The sequence below is a fragment of the Vicugna pacos genome, chromosome 11, assembly GCF_048564905.1.
Source record: "Vicugna pacos chromosome 11, VicPac4, whole genome shotgun sequence".
NCBI classification, from domain to species: Eukaryota; Metazoa; Chordata; class Mammalia; order Artiodactyla; family Camelidae; genus Vicugna; species Vicugna pacos.
In genome coordinates, this window is record NC_132997.1 from 10,814,617 (window position 1) to 10,831,400 (window position 16,784).

Below are 16,784 nucleotides of genomic sequence, written 5' to 3' on the forward strand. Positions count from 1 at the left end.
ACATTTTAATCTAAGTCAACTTCTGACACTGCTAAGCTCTCAAGAAGCAAGTACATTTTGCTTACTACTGTGGGTCCACCCCCTCTCCCCTAGGCACTCAGAATTGCGTGTGTTATGAATAAAAGAATGAAGGGGTGGGACTCAAAAGGACAGGCAGAGCTGCTCTCCTAAGGGTCACTTCCTGCTGACACCATTCACTGCCTCCTCTGTGTCAGTTCTAGTAAAAACCAAGCTCCTCCAAAGCCCTCCACCCCTAGGCCCTCTCCAGTGTCCTTCAAAGCAGGGTCACCCACCACCCTGGACCACACAGGGCAGTCTCCCCGAGTCCCCACCCCACAAGCCTCCAGGCCTCTACCCGGGCTGCTCCTGCCTCCTGAGTCACCCTCTTGATTCCTTCTCATGGCTGACTCTTACTCTGTCCTCAGAACTGAATGTAGAGCCAATTTCTTCCAGGAAGTCCTCCCTGATGATGTCCTTTAGCTCTTGGCTGGGCTCCGTCTACAGCAGCACTTCTTGGCGACCAACTGGTATTTGTCCACCTGTTCCTTTGAGACCATGAACTCTTGGAGGCCACGTGGGAAAAAGGAGTGAGGTGACAAGAGGGGTGGGAAGAGCAAACAGCAAAATCACAGCTCAAGTCCCAAATTCAAGGATTCTGTCTCAGATAAAAAGAATAAAATGTTTCATAGGTGTGTCATTTGGCTATGATTTTTGTGGCTCATGGAAAACAAGAGCTTGGTGTTCAAGCCTAAAATCCAAGTTACATGCAAAGAAATGTATATATTCATATCCAAAGGAAACCAGAGCTGCTCAACAACACTTTGCAGTTAAAATCCAAAGGAACTTTGATAAAGGCAATCTCCCTCTCTCTATTTTTATTTATTTTCTTTTGGTATCATATAGTTTTAGAAGTATTTGTATAACTAAGTGATGGCTGCAGCCTATGATTCTGCACTGGAGTGTTTGGGGCTAAGGAAGCCCAGATTACATGCACTGTGTAAATGCAATCACACCAACACAATGACAGGCGCCCTAGTGGCAGAGCTGAAGTTCCAAAGCAGAGAATCTTATGTTGGAAGACATCTCTCAGTAGAAAGTAAGAAATGCAATGTTCTGTACTCAATTTCATTCGCTTTATGGGCCATTAACAGATAGTATATCTTGTCTAATGAAACCCGAAAATATATTGTCATCTTCGATTTTCTCCATCTGACTGTTTTATGTTTAATTTGGATATCAAACCCTCACTCCATACGGAAAGCTCAGGCCTACGCTGAAGCACAGTTACATCCCGTGGAAGAAAGCGGATCAAGGGAGAACTGGAGAGTTTCCCTTCAGAAGCTGCTAAGTGTGGTTTTGCACCTGTACATCATTTACAACCACACAATCGTCAAAAGAGTAAGACCCTACATCTGTGGAGCAAAAAGCACTGCGGTGCTTCCGAACCATCAAAGAACACTGAGCTTTGTGCAACAGTCCTGAGGCACTTAAAGCGTACTTTCTCTGAAAGGGTCCGAAACTGACTCACTTCACCATTTCAGGTACAACGGGGAGGTACCGGAATTAGTAGAGAGAACATGCCCTTGAAGTCTGACAAGGCCCTGCTTGAATCCTGCTACAGCATTTACTAGCCGCTAAATGGACCAATTCCTTAACCCCTCTGAGAAGGCTTCCCAATCTTCAAAACAGGGCTGCCACCGCCCATTTGGGAGGCATGGATGTGAATGCAACACGCAAGTAGGGCGGCCGACTGGTACGTGACACGGGGCCTGGCTAGTTTCCCTCAGCTGCCCTTCTCCCCCTTTAAACTTGCACTTTTCCCCCTGGTACGGGTGAAGCCCCCGGAACAGACTGCCCGATTCTTCTGTGTATCCCTGGATACATACCTTACCCTTAGGAGGCCAGAAAAACAACTGCCTCCTCCCCAGTCACTATCAATATTCTTAAGAGTCTGGGTATTTTTAACTCTATTTTTCAGGGAGACTATTCCAGAATTGTTCAACCACCTTTCTCCAGGTTGGCTCCTCTCCCAGCGCCCATCCCTTCTCACTTCAAATCTTCTGTCTGATTGCCTTTTGTTCGTGGGAAAGAGAGTCCGCTAGGGTGCGGACTCCCGAGGCCTCCCTCCCTTCCTCACAGGAGAGTGTGACTACATTCTCCCAACTCCCCACTGCGACTCCAGCTTCTGAGGAGTTTCCCCTTGTGGACCCTGCAGCCTCTGGATCGTCCCAAGATGTGCACACGTGGCCAAAACCCTCCCTTCAGATTTCTTCCTGGGTGGCCCTGCCCACCCCCCAGAACCTTAAGGATAAATGCCATTGCTCTGAAAATCACAAACGCCGCTGACTGACACACCAAAGCTGCATGGTCTGGGCTTTCCTCCAAACCAGGCACAGCCCTGCCCCCACCAGCCAAAGTCTGCACCTCTTGAGATGAGCTGATCCACTTGCACGGCTGTGAACACCAGCTAAGAATGACGAATCCTAACGTGTATCTCTAGTCCGGCTCCTTCACCTGAGCCCCAGGCTCATAGACCCGAGTGCCTCTTGGAAGTCCTAACTTGGATGACAAATGGCATCTTAAAAATGCCTTATGTCAAAAAAAAAAAAAAGCCTTATGACCACCATTTACTCTAGACTTCGATTCCTGGCAGGTACCTCCCAGGCTCCCCATTTTAGTAACAGCCCCATCACCCACCTAGGTTTTTGAGGTCACATTCAATTTCCACTGTTCCCTCCACCTGGCCCTGCCCTGGAATCAGTCTTGTCATTTCTGTCGCTAAGCCAGTCTCAAGTCTGGTTCTGCAGGGAGCACGGATGGAAACCGTTAAGCTCACAGCAAGGTGCACTGAGTCACAGTCCTCCGATGGGAGTTCCCTGGAGGGATAGGCATCTCCTGCTGCCGGTCACCTCAGAAGGCACTGGATTCTCACAAAGAAGGACCAGGAGAAGGGACTCAAGGATCTCCCGTGGTCTGAGCTTTGAAGGGCCCGAGGTTTGGGGGAGCTCCTAGTTAGCTGACACTCATGTCAGTGAGTAGATGAGGATGGTAGGAACCCAGGCAAGTCTGTTCTCGCTCCAACCCCTTTTCTCTCGGGAGCCACGGGAAAGGCCTGTTTCCAGGGCACAGACCAGACATCACAGATCCCAGCCTGCATTTGCCAACCCAGACAGCCTTGACTCCTACTTGCGACTCTTACTTTTGTTCTGTTCCCCCCCCAGAATGTGATGGACTCTTTCAGAAAGTCTGGACTGTCTCAAGCGAGACCAAGTCAGTGAAGGATGAAGTGTCCACATTTGGACCAGAGCATGAAAGGAGAAACAAGGCCTCATGTCCAGCATGACGGTGGTGGCCAAACCCTTCCCCTGGGTGAGATGAAACAGGGTCGGGGTGAGAATGCAAGGTCCCTTCACGGCTGACAGGGGTGTTGGAGACTCACTACCGCAAAATAACGACATGGCCGTCAGTGGTGGACATCAGCTGCAACAGACACAGAGTCAGCTATTAACTGCCAAAAAGGGGTAAAAGTAAAGGCCGGTGCAGGGAGGCCTGCACGGCTGCTGAGGCAAACCACAGACCCGGCTCTGAATACCCACTGGCTGAAGAAGAGAGGAAGCTACGGTCCCCTTTAGCGGTCCCTGTGTCCACCAGATCCAAGTGAACCAGCTCCTTAGGACAAGGCAATGTTTTCCTGATACTTAGAAAAACCAGCCTCATAAAGGGAACAAAAGAGTGGCATGGTTTTAGACCCGCTCCTGCCCCTCTATGAATGCAAAATAAAGTAAATGGCTCTGGGAAGGTGAATGCAAAAATAAAACCAGAAAAACAAAAAACTGGTGACTGCTTCCTCCAACAGAGTCCACTGCAGCTGCTCACCCCCGAGCCGGCCACTTCCTCACCAGTGACCGCCGGCCAGGAAGCGCCGTCACGCACGTCACACAGCGACAGCCAGGAACCGTGTGCCGAGCACGTTTGTGTAAAAGCCAGAATCAAGCAAGGTGCTGCAGATTTTGACTTTCCAAGTTTAAATACTCCATGAAAAAAATCCCTCAGCAGCCGCCTAAATCAATTCGCATCTCTCTTCTTCAAAACAAATAAACAAAATTAGTAAGAGAGCATTTGTTACCAAATATAAGGAGGAACAAACAGGTTCCTCAAAGCAAGGACTTTAACAGGTATCAAACTCCAGTGGGTGATGTGCTAACAGAGCAAAAATTCCAAAAAACTAGAAAATAAGAAGATGACTAGGATAATATATGAATCATGGCAACTGTTAAGTTTTTGCTTTTTAAAGCGATGGAGACAGCACAGAGGGCGATCTGGCTATTCCAATGCAGGGTGTGCACAGCCCACATTTTCAGACCCAACAACATGCTCACAGGGTGGTATAAGAGAAAAAGGAAAATAGAAAAAGGAAAAGAGGAAAAGCGAAAATAAGAAACACACAAGAACAAAAATAACTGACAGCATTTGCAAGAAATTACGTGAGTGTGATGAGGACAGGGACGCGGGGACGGTGAGACCCACCCTCACCTCCTGATCCAGGGAAGGCAGGGGCCTGAGGGGAGCGGTGCTGCCGGGGGACCCCAACGTGGTCAGCGCCCCAAACCAAAACTTCACCTAGTTGCGTGTAGACAGCTTTTGGGCTACAAAATGTGTTCACACTTCAAGCTGGACAATGTTACTCACTCCCACCAAGAGGAACAGGGGAGAATTAGGTTCTGCTCCTGAACCAAAGCATTGTTTAAAAAATTAATGACTGTGGAATAGTAAAAGCAACTATGGAGTAAAAGTGACTGGAGGAGAACGTGCTTGACCCGAGCTCACTGGCCGCGTTATCTCACTGACGTTCAGATGCTGGCTGAGCCCTTGTGGTACCAAAACAGACAGACCCACAAGGAGGGAGGTTTAATGCGCTGCTGTATTTTGATGCCTGGAGCCATGCCTGGTACACGAGGTTCTGGGTAAACAATGGTGACAGTGTCAACCACTATGGGCTAAGCACACATCCAGCTACTCCACCAAATCCCAAGGGCAGACTTCAAAAGGCAAAAACAATCTGGCATTCTCTGGTGGGTCTGCAGACTCAAAGCCAAGCAGTTGCTGAGCAAAAATGTCACCAGTGCCTCCTTTGACGAAAGAGGAGGCACTGGCCTGGGGGCTGGTGCAGGGCTCCGGGCTTCCACTGCTCACCCACCAGTCTGTCCAGGGCGAGAAGGTGGTCCCTGCTTACATTGCACCGATGCGCCTACCTTGAATGACGCCTTGGGACTCAACAGGAGGTGACAGGTCAGGTGAACGGAGCCAGCCTTGGTGTAGCACGGTTCTGGCAGCTATGCCCTCAGCAGTGCCCAGTTTCCTAAACCTGACACCTCATCTCCAAGGAGCAGAAGGGTAGTGTGGGCATGTAGATCACAGGACCATGTGAGGACAAGTACAGATCATGGCCACGACATGCCTCTCCCCTTCCTTAAGCCATAGAGGAATGTCCGGGGAGGAAGTGAAAATTAATCCAGAGCCCGCCAGGCACCATACGCAGGTGGGACACGGATCCCCTTTGTCTGTCATTCACAGGACTGGTGTGGATTTTCTTTTTATCAATTCTCTGGCATCTTCTCCTCCATCTTACCAACAACAAGAAAGGAGAATCTGACCTTAGAATCAGACAATCACAGAGCCCCTCCTGCACAGCGGGCCCGGCAGCACGTGTCATGTCCTCCGACCGTCACCTGTGGGACCGCCATGAACGCTCTCGAGACTCAAGGCCCGAGACCGCAGGCCGGGGGGGACACAGCTCCCCTCAATCTCCCCAGTAAAGGGGGACCACCTCTCGGCAAAGACATCTCACCCTCTTCTGCCCGAGGGACAGCTTGAAAGATACACAGGGAAACATAGTAGAGGGTGAGGGGGTAGGCAGCCCAGAAGAGCTCGTCTGCCCTTCCAAGGCAGAGTGGGGCCTTTGCCATAATCACAGGGACAAAGTGAGGACGAATTTTTCCCTGCTTTGTTCCATTCTCCGTGACACGCCTTTCCCTGCATAAGGAGCTCATTCGGATGCCCCTGGCTGTGTTTCTGATGTCCTAAATTGGCATGGTGGCTGTCAGGCAGGGGAGGGGGCCTGAGCCGTGCTGGTGCTGGGCCTGGGAGGCAGGAGACACCGGCTCCACCCCGAGCTCAACCAGCACCTCGTTCTGCGTCTCGGGAATCAGAGTCTCATCTATAAGCGAAGGGATGAAACTGTCCCAGGACAGGCTGTCCAACAGGAATGAAATGAGAGTCATGTAAATAATGTTTCCCAGTTGCCACGTTTAAAATGTAAAAAAAAAAAAAAACAAGTAACTGATTTTAAGAACAGACCTTACTTATTCTACTGTATGTAAAATACTATCATTTTGACATGTAATCAATATAGAAAGTAACAAGATAGTTTATATTCTTTTTACTAGACAAGTTTCAGCGTCTGATGTGCATTTGACCTACAGCACATCTCAGCTCAGACCAGCCTCCTCCCCAGCACTCCTAACATCAGTGGCTGTGGCTACTCTATTGGACAGCAACTCCAGGGGTCCCACCAAGTTTCCTGGCTGAAAAGGGGGAGTAAGTGTCCACACTAACCCTAAAAGTATCTCTCTGAAACAAAAGCAGATTTACTTTTAAATGTCTGAAAACCGGCGGGCTGCACCTCCTTCCCGCCTTGGCTACAAGACAGCCCTCCTCCTTGCTGATCCCATTCTGGATGTAGGGAAGCAATCTTTCACACAGCCAGGGTGGCCCGGCCTTCAGGTTGACTTGCCTGCTGTCTGTGTCCAGTCCCACGATGTCCTCCTACTCAAATAGGATGTAGAGGAGGGGGGCCTTCTCCCCAGAATTTTCGGGGGCCCCATCCAGCCACTTGGACTTGGGCAAGATGAAGAGTGACTCAGTGAAGTCGTCGATCCTCTTCTCCACCAGCCTGCAGTCCTCGTAGATTGAAGGCCACGTCGGTGCGCGGCTGCTCGGCCACCTCCCCATACAGCACAAAGACAAAGAGCTGAGAGTCATAGCGCGTGGTGCCATACAGCTCCTCTGTGCATGGAGCTTCTAGAAGGTCTTGGCCAAGAGGCAGTTGGTAATGGTGACAAGGCCCACGACATTGCGGTGGGTCTGGGAGTCACTCCATCCATTCTCGGGCACATAGTGATACCTATAGTAGATACAGAGTGCCCACTGGGAGCCGCACGGGCTGATTTGGCTCACCAAGGAGATTCCATTATAGATGCAAAAGAAATTCTCTAAGATGATCCCCACGGGTTGGACGACAACGGGGAGAGTCTGGTGGTCCTCAGCACACTGCACGTAGTCAGGGGCGCTCATGTTGCAGTCCCTGCCGAGAAGGGAGGGTAAATCGATGTACATACTGTGCTGTGGGCTGCGGGCCTCACTGGGTTGCAGCGACCTGGTGTGCACCAGCCAGAAGGCAAGGGAAGTCCAAGCAAATCGTGGATAAGTTTGTCCTCAGCGTCTGCACATGGCTACTGAAGCTCAGATCACATTGCCCAGCTTTTGGTCTAGGCTTCCATCCCCTGCAGAAAAGGGTCATTTCTTGTTTTCTGTTTCCAACCACCTAGGCAGGCCCTGATGCAGTCGGTGCTCAAAACTGCTGAATAAAGGAATGAATAAAGGAACTGCTTCCCCACCCCTCAGCAGGATATAATGCAAAGAACCATAGTAGGATCAAAATATCTGGATTTCAACTCCAATTTATTTGAACTCCTAAGGTGCAGAATAATGGGTAAGAAAACTTGCTTTGGGGAGGAGGGTACAGTTCAGTGGTAGAGCATGTGCTTAGCATGTTCAAGGACCTAGGCTCAATCCTCAGTACCTCATTTTAGAACAATGAAACAAATAAATAAACTTAATTAACCCCCTCAAAAAATATTTTCTCAATTCAAAATTCAAAAAAAAAACCCACCTTGCAATTGACACAACATTGTAAACTTGACTATAATTCAATTAAAAAAAAAACTCCTTGCCTTACAAGAATATATCTGGATTATGGAATTATGCAGATGTAAAATGCCTAGGGTACCACCTGCATAAGAAGAAGGAACTGTACAAGTGTACTATCCCTCATTTATGAGCTATTTTTCCTTTGGGGAGGTTATAACCTCTCAGAGATATTTTTCTCATATTAAAAAAAAAAAGAAAATATTACCTGATTCTCCATACTGCTGAAGAATCAGATAACCCTATGAAAGCATCTGAACCACAGAGTTTATTCAATAAATGTTTGTTGAATGAATGAATAAACAAGCAAAATGAATGCTGCTCCCTGCCACAGACCATCATAACGGTATTGCTTGGAAATGCCAAGCCCACATTCCACCCAAATCTACACTAACCACGTGGTTGACCTGGGCAGACCTGTGTGCTTCTCTAAACACCAGTTTATTCATAAATAGAAATGAGGGCAATAACACAAACCTAAAAGGATTAGTGAGTCACGAATGAATAGTACCCCAACTTTGCAAGATGGAACCATTAAAGAAAATTGGGCAAAGAGTCCATAGGCCCTCTCCATATTATCTCTTACAACTACATGGGAATCTACATTACATCTAAAAATAAAAAGTCTAATATTTTAAAGAGGCTATTGTGTTTAAATGAGCTCACTGTCTCAAATAAGGAACACACAGTACAATTAAGACAATGCGCAGCCCATGAGATGCACTCAGTAAATATTCCCACTGAACCCACTGGTCCCTCCAACTTCAGAGCATGAGGATGTGTCCTTGTGGCCAGAGGCCACTGCACCTGAAGCTAACAAAGCTAATGGTCCCCACTTTCAAAAGCCCTTGCCACCAACCTAGGTCTAATTTTGTATTTGTAATTTTTTTTTCTTTTTATTAAATAGAAATCCCCAATTGCATAGCCTTCAGGTCACCAAAACCTGGCCACAGAGATCATGATGGCAGCCCTTCTTGGTGAAACAATAAAATGAAGAGCCATTTCCACAAGACCTCTGTGTAAATCTACTAGGGAACTTCATCCTGGACTGAGAGGAAGAGGACTGGGGAGGAGGGGGAAATCTGAGGCACACAGACCCGTGGGCCACCTGTCCCACAATGGACATTACACTCAACCCTCACCCTCCAGGAACTTCAAAATACACACAGAGTGCTGTGGACAATATATATGTATTTTTAAAGAAATTCCGACTCTCTAGCAGGTCTTGTATCTACAGAGACACAAATGGCTTATGTGTATAATGTTTCACAAAAGCCTTAAAATATTACCACCCCAACTTGACACATTAAGAAACTAGGGATAGAGGTTTATCACATTGTGCAAGATTAGAGAGATGCCACATCAGACACCGTATTTAAACCCAAGCCTTTGCTCCAGTGCTCACACAAGAAAGTGTGACTTACTGCCCCTTTCCTGCCCTCTCCCTGCAATCAATCTCTGAAGAGTCTTTTCTGTGCCACGTGGAATCACAATCACATCAATTTACCACAAAGAGCTATGTGACTCCTTGGAGGACGTGTCAAAATCTAAAGGGTTGGGATGGGAGGAGAGATTTGCACTTTCTGTTTCTCAAAGGAAACATGGCTTTAAAAGAAACTGAAAAGCACTTATCTAGTCTAAGCCCTCATTGTGCAGAGAAAGAAATGGAGGCTCAGAAGAGATGAGGAAAGGGACTTATTAACAAATATTGCCTAAGTGCAGCACCAAGCCAGCCCTGGGCCCTTCTGGGGGAGTACCTGGAAGGCCCAGGAGAATGACTGTTAGAAAAAGGAAAGAGAAGAAGCATACAAGGCCCTGTCTCTATACCACCATACCATGAAGTTCCACCAAATTATCCAGTATGGGTGCAGCCAAAATTTAGGTGGGCTAAACAGGTTATAGAAACCTGGAAGTCTCAACCATGGTGGAAATTCCAACTTTTACTGTTTTCTTCCAAGTTCAAGCATCAGTTCAGTGGGCGCTCCATACGAGGGACTACACAAGGCCTGGAGTCCTCCCAAATACAGATCTCTATTATCACGTGTGCACACCACACACAGGCCCACCAGAAGAAAAACGCCCACACATAAGATGGAATTACTGAAACAGAAAAGAGCCAACCAGCATATATTGCTAGCAAAAACGGTGCTGCTAGAAATAGACTCATGGACATAGAAAGCAAACTGTTGTTAGCAGGCAGGAAAGGGAGGATTAACAGATACACATTAATAAATATAAAATAAATGACAAGGACCTACTATATAGCACAGGGTACTATTTTCAATTACTTGTAATGAGTTGTACTAAAAACAATCTGAAAAACATTTATAAACATATGCATAAGCTTATAACTGAATCTCTGCTGTACATCTGAAGCTAACATGGTAAATTGACTACACTTCAATAAAAAATAATTTTATATAATAAGTAAAAATAAAAGCAACGCCATAAAAAAAAGTAAAAGAACACGGTAATCCCCTTAGCTGTAGGTGGTGGAGAACTCTGCAAGCACCAAGTCCACTCGAACACTCCAGCACTGGCGGTCACTCATTCTAACCATCAGAGAATCACTTGGCTTCTACGAGGTTACTTTTCTCTTCAGTGAAAGGCTACAGTTGCATCTAATGATGTATTGAGCCTCATCATTCACAAACCCAAGAATTAATGAGGATTTCCCATAGGCATGGCTCTGGATAGATGAAAAGATAGGGTCCCAGATATATTCATGTGTAGAAGTTTATGCCATAAAGACATTAATTCTTCCTGCTTTGATAGACAGATTCATTGCAATTCTGATTAGAATTCCTCCTAGATATTTCATGGAATGTAACAAGTTAATTTATGGTCAGGAACAGCCAAGAAACTTCTTTAGAACCACCACTGGGAAGGGGTGGATAGGTCATGCATTTCAACTGGTCTTTCTGATGTGATGAAAACGTTCTGGAATAATAATGGTTGCACAAATGTGAATATGCTAAAAGCTGCTGAATTGTAACATTTAAGTGGGTGGATTCATGGTGTGTGAACAATATCACAATAAAGCTGTTATATGAAAAAATCCTTCTTGCCAATTATTTTTCCCTCTATACTACTAGTCTGTCCCACAATTTAAGAAAAGCAAAGAAAAACAAAACAAAACAAAACAAACCAGATTTTGCCAGGAGCTCTTTAGTAGTGCAGTGTCACTGGGTCTCCAACGCCTCGGGTTGTGCTGTTCCTGTTAACACACAATAGCTGGGCTGGACTAGTTAGGGACTATAAGTATCTTTTTAAGATCAACGGTCTCACGTTTCACCCTGGGAGAGTGAAGGATGGAGGATGAGACAGCCTCATGCCTTCAGCTCATTTTTAACTGAACAAAGCCCTGCTTTCACCACTGTAATTCCTCTCAGTATAAAAACACGTTACATCAACAAGCACCGCCATCATAACACCTGAAAGAGTTCAAGGTACTTACCTGGGGCAGAAATACTGATCAAGGAGACAGAAGCTCCCTCAGCACTGCTGCTCCATTTTCCCGACTCCACCAGGAGAAGCTGGGCATTACAGCCGCGGGCTCTCAGCCCAGGGAGCAGCGCCCACGCCACTAATCTTGACCTCAGGGATCGGGAAAGGGAGAGGAAGGCAGCCCCGGGGTCGCGGGGCAGGGAGAGCGGGGTGGGGGACGCGGGCTGCAGCCCCGCTCGGAGGCCAGCCCCAGCCCCAGCCCAAGCCGCCCGCCCCGTCTGGGTGTGCAGACCCCGCCCGCCCGGGACACAGCCCGCCCAGTGGTGGGGACGGGTCGGCGGCCAAGGAGAGGAAGCCCGGGAGGAGAGGACTCGAGGGAGGGAGAGGGGAAGGGGACGCCAGCCGCGGACTGAGGGGAGCCCGGCTGGGTCAAGAGGCGGCAGGGGCACACCTGGCCCTGGGCAGCTGTGGCCGGTGCGCCAGGGCAGGTGGCGCGGGCAGAGGGGCCTGGCCCGAGCAATCCAGCTGAACACACGCTGACTGGCGCCCTGGGGGGCTGTGACACGCCGACAGCCCTCCCGCAGCCGCCTCACCCCTTTCCCGATATCCCCTCACCTTGCACTTCCACAGCCAGAGGCCCCGGCCCCAGGCAGGAGCCAAAGGCCTACAGGGCGACAGAGCTGAGAAGCCATTGGGGCCGATCCCCGGCTCGGAGCTGGAGCTTCCAAACCGCGGTCCAGCTGGCAGCGACTGCGCATGCGCAGGAGGGCCATCGATCTGCTCTGGGTCCTGAGAGAGAAGGGGAACCGAGGGAGGGAGAAGAGGGGAGGAGGAGGGGAGGAGGGGAAAAGTGGAGGGAGACACATGGACAGGAGGAGCAGAGAGAAGGCAGTTATCTGGAATTGGGAGGGGAGTAGCAGAGATGGGGAGAAAGCGTTTTACCTCTTGGGGCATCCCGAAGGAGGCAGCAGTCCTGCCTATACACCCTTCTCTAACCCGTCATTGCCCACAGCTCATATTTTACGTCCCTGGCCCAGCCCTCCAGCTAAGGTCTCTGCAGAAACCCTACGGGTATCACACCCGTTGCCCCCACAAGGAGCTAGGTTTACTGTTGCTCTGGGAACCAAGCACCCGCAGGTGTTGTTTCTCAGAACTACCTTGGGAAGAGTACATATTCCCCTTTTACACACTGGGAAACAGGCAGGCACGATCTCTGCCTTAGCTCCACTGTCCCAAGTGTTGGGCTGGCAGGGAGCGGGAGGTAAAATGTCAGAGCCCCAGAAGGAGCAGACTGCCTGAGTGTTGGTGTATAGTCCCCATCCCTCCTGGGTAAACCACACCCCAACCTCTGGGAATAATCAAGGGCTCACCTCAGGCCCCTGTGTGTGGGAGAGCTGCCCTCAGTCCCAGTACCCAGCTTGCTAGGTAGGTAGAAGTGTTATTGAGTCCAAATTCATTCTCCTCAGTGCAGGACAGGCCAGTAAGTTGGGAGACCAAGTGTTGGGGCATGGAATAGCAAGTTTCTGTAGACCTAGATGGCAAACTAATGTCCTAGAAAACCATCTCCCCAAGTCAGAATCAGGCTGCTTTCCTATGTGCTTGGTTTTTGCAAACTTCTTGGTGTAGGAATTCCTTCTGGTTAGAATCCTTTGTTCTTGCAGCTATCTCCCTGGGTCAGATCCCTGTAAACCTCCAACAAAACAAACGTTATTTTCTATTCTGCAACTTGTTATCTTTATATGATTGGAAAAGTGTTAAATACCCTTAAAGGTCAGAGCCTTCCGAATAGGCTCTCCTGTATATTTTAGGCTCTAGGCAACATTGTTTTACAAGCAAGATGAAGCCTAGGAGACAGAGCACAGGGTTAAAGTCAAAGGAACAGATCTAATATGGAGTCAGATTTCTTCTTTTCTATTACTGTGGCAGAAGCCACTTGAGGATTTAAGTCCCTTTAAGTTAAAAATAAGTAAAACTTTAAAGGAATTTACATACATTGGTGGGAACGTGCATAGCATATCTGGAAAAGCACACAAAGGATTGTAAACATTGGCATCTCCAGGGAGGCGTGTAGGAACAGAGGATGAGGGAAAAGTTCTTTCACTTGAGTATTTTTTGCTCTGTTTGAATTTTTTTATCCATATGCATATATTTCTTTTTCAGTTAAAATAAATGTGTAATGGAGCAAAGGAGTAACTAGCTCAGCAAATACAGCAGCCATAGACTCACTGAGTCATCACTTTTGATTTAAGCCAGGAAGCATTGTTTGTCTCTCTCCTATGTGTCCAGTGTTGTCTTAAAACTTCTTTTATATATTTTTTTATAAAATAATAACATGCTATCCCTCACCCCTGCCCAGGGCTGGTGGAAAACCAACTGAGTCTTTATTGAGTTGTTTTCCAAGGAGTAGAGATGAGTTATAAACAGAACACAACTTCAGGGCAAAACAGGCGGAGTGGTTTTCCAGCAGGCCAATAGCGATGACCGGTTTTCAATAGAGGTGCACAGAGGCTGAGAGAGAAAGCCTCCAGGACCCTACAGAAAGCTGCCCAAAGTGCCTTCCCCATGGCACTACTGAAATAGGAAAGAAGAAATCTGACTCCATATTAGATCTGTTCCTTTGACTTTAACCCTGTGCCCTGTGTCCTAGGCTTAGTCTTGTTGTTTCTGCACCTTTTGTGAAACAATGTAGCCTAGATCCTGAAATATACAGGAGACCCTATTCTCAAGGCTCTGACTTTGAAGGATATTAACACTTTTCCATTCGTATAAAGATAACAAGATACAGAATAGAAAATAACATTTGCTTGTTGGAGGTTTACACGGATCTGACCCAGGTGAAGAGCTGCAAGAACAAAGGATTCTAACAACAAAGAATTCATACACCAAGTTTGCAACAACCAAGCATTCCCGCTTCCCCTTTTTAATATAAGAGCCTGAATTCAGATTTGGGATGATGGTTCTCCAGGACATTGGTCTACCATCTTCTCCGCTGGCTTTACAAATTTAAGCCGCTCTTTCTTGCCCCAAATCCTTGTCTCCTGATGTGTTGGCCTGTAATACACGAGTAGAACAAGCCTGGACTCGGAAACACAAACATACATTGAAAGTACGCATTTGGTATATTAAATGACATGCTTCCACTCGTATTCCTGAGGTTTTCTTCTCTTGACCACTCCTACTATATTTTTGAAAAACCTGTCATGTGGACACATTTCCATCTCTAGCCACTACCCTTCCAGGTAAGAACTGATGCCAAGAAGGTAATGAAAGTTGCTAGAAGGTATTACCTCGCCAAAAAAGAGCAGAAGTGGGTTCTGGCTGATGTTCAGGAGCAGGCCGGGGCACCTGACAAGATGTCATAAGTACGGATAGACATCTGGGCACCAAAGGAGAAGCTTCTAAACTTCCATGAGGGACTTGTTGGATAGGAAGGAACAGTCCCAGACTATAGTTCTGATCCCACCACGAGCTTCCTGGGCAAGGCTGGGCAAGTTATTTAAATTCTCTAGACCCGTGCTGTCCAACACGGGAGCCACCAGCCACATGCAGGATTATGATGTTATTCTGCAGCCAGACAGAATTATAAATAAACACTTTATTGCAAAGGGGCAGCAGGTATAATATTTAAAAACATTATTGGTTATCTTGCCCTAACAAGTTATTTTTGTATGTCTAGCTTTCTGTGGTTTGTAATGCCTGCAACTAATGATTCCCTTACAGTGAGGTATTTTGAAATTATAAGTTACTGGACACAGTACACTCATATCACAGTTGAAAAAACTGATCCCAATAAGCAAGGTGATCTGACTTATTAGTTATGAGCAGGGGCTCTGGGGCCAGCCTGCATAAGTATTAATTCTCACTCTCCCTCCAGGGAGTTCTGTGTGAATCTTGGACAAATTATTGTTATTGTTGTTGTTGTTGTCGTTGTCGTTGTTATTATTTGTGCCTCTTTTTCCTTACCTTTTAAATAGCGAGGAATATGTTGACTCTATCCCCTACAGTGTTGGCAGGATTAAATGAGTAAACGTCTGTGCTGCCCACTTCCCTGGGTTTCAGCATTCTCCAGGCAATCAGTGCCAAACGCAGTGGCATTCTCCACTGTCTTCGTCAGTCTGGGATTCTGTAACAAATTACCGTGGGTCGGGTGGCTTAAACAACCAGCATATTCCTTACGGTTTGGAGGCTGAGGCTTTCAAGGTCAATGTATCTGGGAGAGGATTGCCAGCTCGAAGATGGCTGTCTTCCCACTGTCTTCATGGCCCAGAGAGGAGAGAGAAGCAAGCACTTTGGGGCCCTGTATAAGAACACTAATACCATTCATGAGGGCTCTACTCTCATGACCTCATTTTATCCTACTAATCACCTCCCAAAGGCCCCGCCTCCCTGTACCATCACCCTGGGAGATGAGGTATCGACAGATGGATTTTGAGGGGATGCATTCAATCCACACATCGGCTAACTCTCCCAAACATGCAGTCATCAAACCTATAGCTAATTTCAAAATAATGTTTATATCTCTCTATCCATTTCCATTCCTACATCTACTAACACTGAAGCCCTGTTACATTTTATTTCTTATTTTCCTTGTAGAGGTTTAATTGATTCCTCTAACTCCAAGGCTTCGCTCGCTCCAGTCTGCTTGACAGCCCTGCCAGGTAGGTCTTCCTTAAATCACCTTCCCACTTCACCTGGTTGTTTTTTAGGTGTAAATGTCAGAATTCTCTCCACACCCGATCCTACACCTTTAATCCCTTACACTACCGCTCACTATGTTATTTTCCTATTACCACTGTAACAAATTCCCATAAGCTTAATAGCTTAAACTAGCACAGAATTTTCAGCTTATGGCTGTGTAGGTCAGAGATCCAACACAGTTCTCATTGGGCTAAATTCAAGGTACCAGCAGGGTTCCTTCCTTCTAGAGGGTCTAGAAGAGAATGTTTCCTTTTTTTTCCCCCCAGTTTACAGAGGTCACCCACCTTCCATAGCTTGTGCCCCTCAACTTCCTCCATTTTCATGGTCAGCAGCCTTTCTGAACATTGCTCCATCGCTACACCTCCCTCTGATTTTAAACTCAGCTGGGAAATATCCTCCATTTTAAGGACACCTGTGATTACATTGGGCCCACCTGGACAATCCGGGCTACTCACCCTATTGTCTCATCTCAGGATCCCCTTGTCCCATCCCACTCAGTCAGTATGTATGTGGCTGTGACATTCACCTTGTGTAACATTTTCTCTCATGAGCAATTTATGGTTCAAGGCACTTATAAGTGCCTTTTTGATTTTCTTCCTTATCCTTTCTACATTCAGTATGTCTGGTGAGATTATATGAATCCTTTTTATTTG

At 47.2% G+C, this 16,784-nt stretch overlaps 1 protein-coding gene across 4 annotated transcripts in view; it reads right to left on the minus strand.

Moving 5' to 3' along the window:
* Nucleotides 1-14,990, minus strand: part of LOC140699625 (uncharacterized) — a 40,227-nt gene extending 25,237 nt beyond the window's left edge. Inside the window, exons 1-3 of one of the 4 annotated variants that reach the window (XM_072972257.1) lie at nucleotides 14,721-14,990; nucleotides 12,049-12,329; nucleotides 11,135-11,203 (exon numbers count right to left, since the gene is read on the minus strand). In XM_072972257.1, coding sequence (XP_072828358.1) covers nucleotides 11,135-11,203; nucleotides 12,049-12,329; nucleotides 14,721-14,793 — 423 coding nt within the window. In that variant the 5' untranslated portion in view covers nucleotides 14,794-14,990. Of the gene's footprint in view, nucleotides 1-382; nucleotides 688-11,134; nucleotides 11,204-11,443; nucleotides 11,506-12,048; nucleotides 12,330-14,720 lie in introns of those variants that run through there. The other 3 variants (XR_012077846.1, XR_012077844.1, XR_012077845.1) reach the window with 3 other exon arrangements.
* Between the last annotated feature and the right edge of the window lie 1,794 nt (nucleotides 14,991-16,784).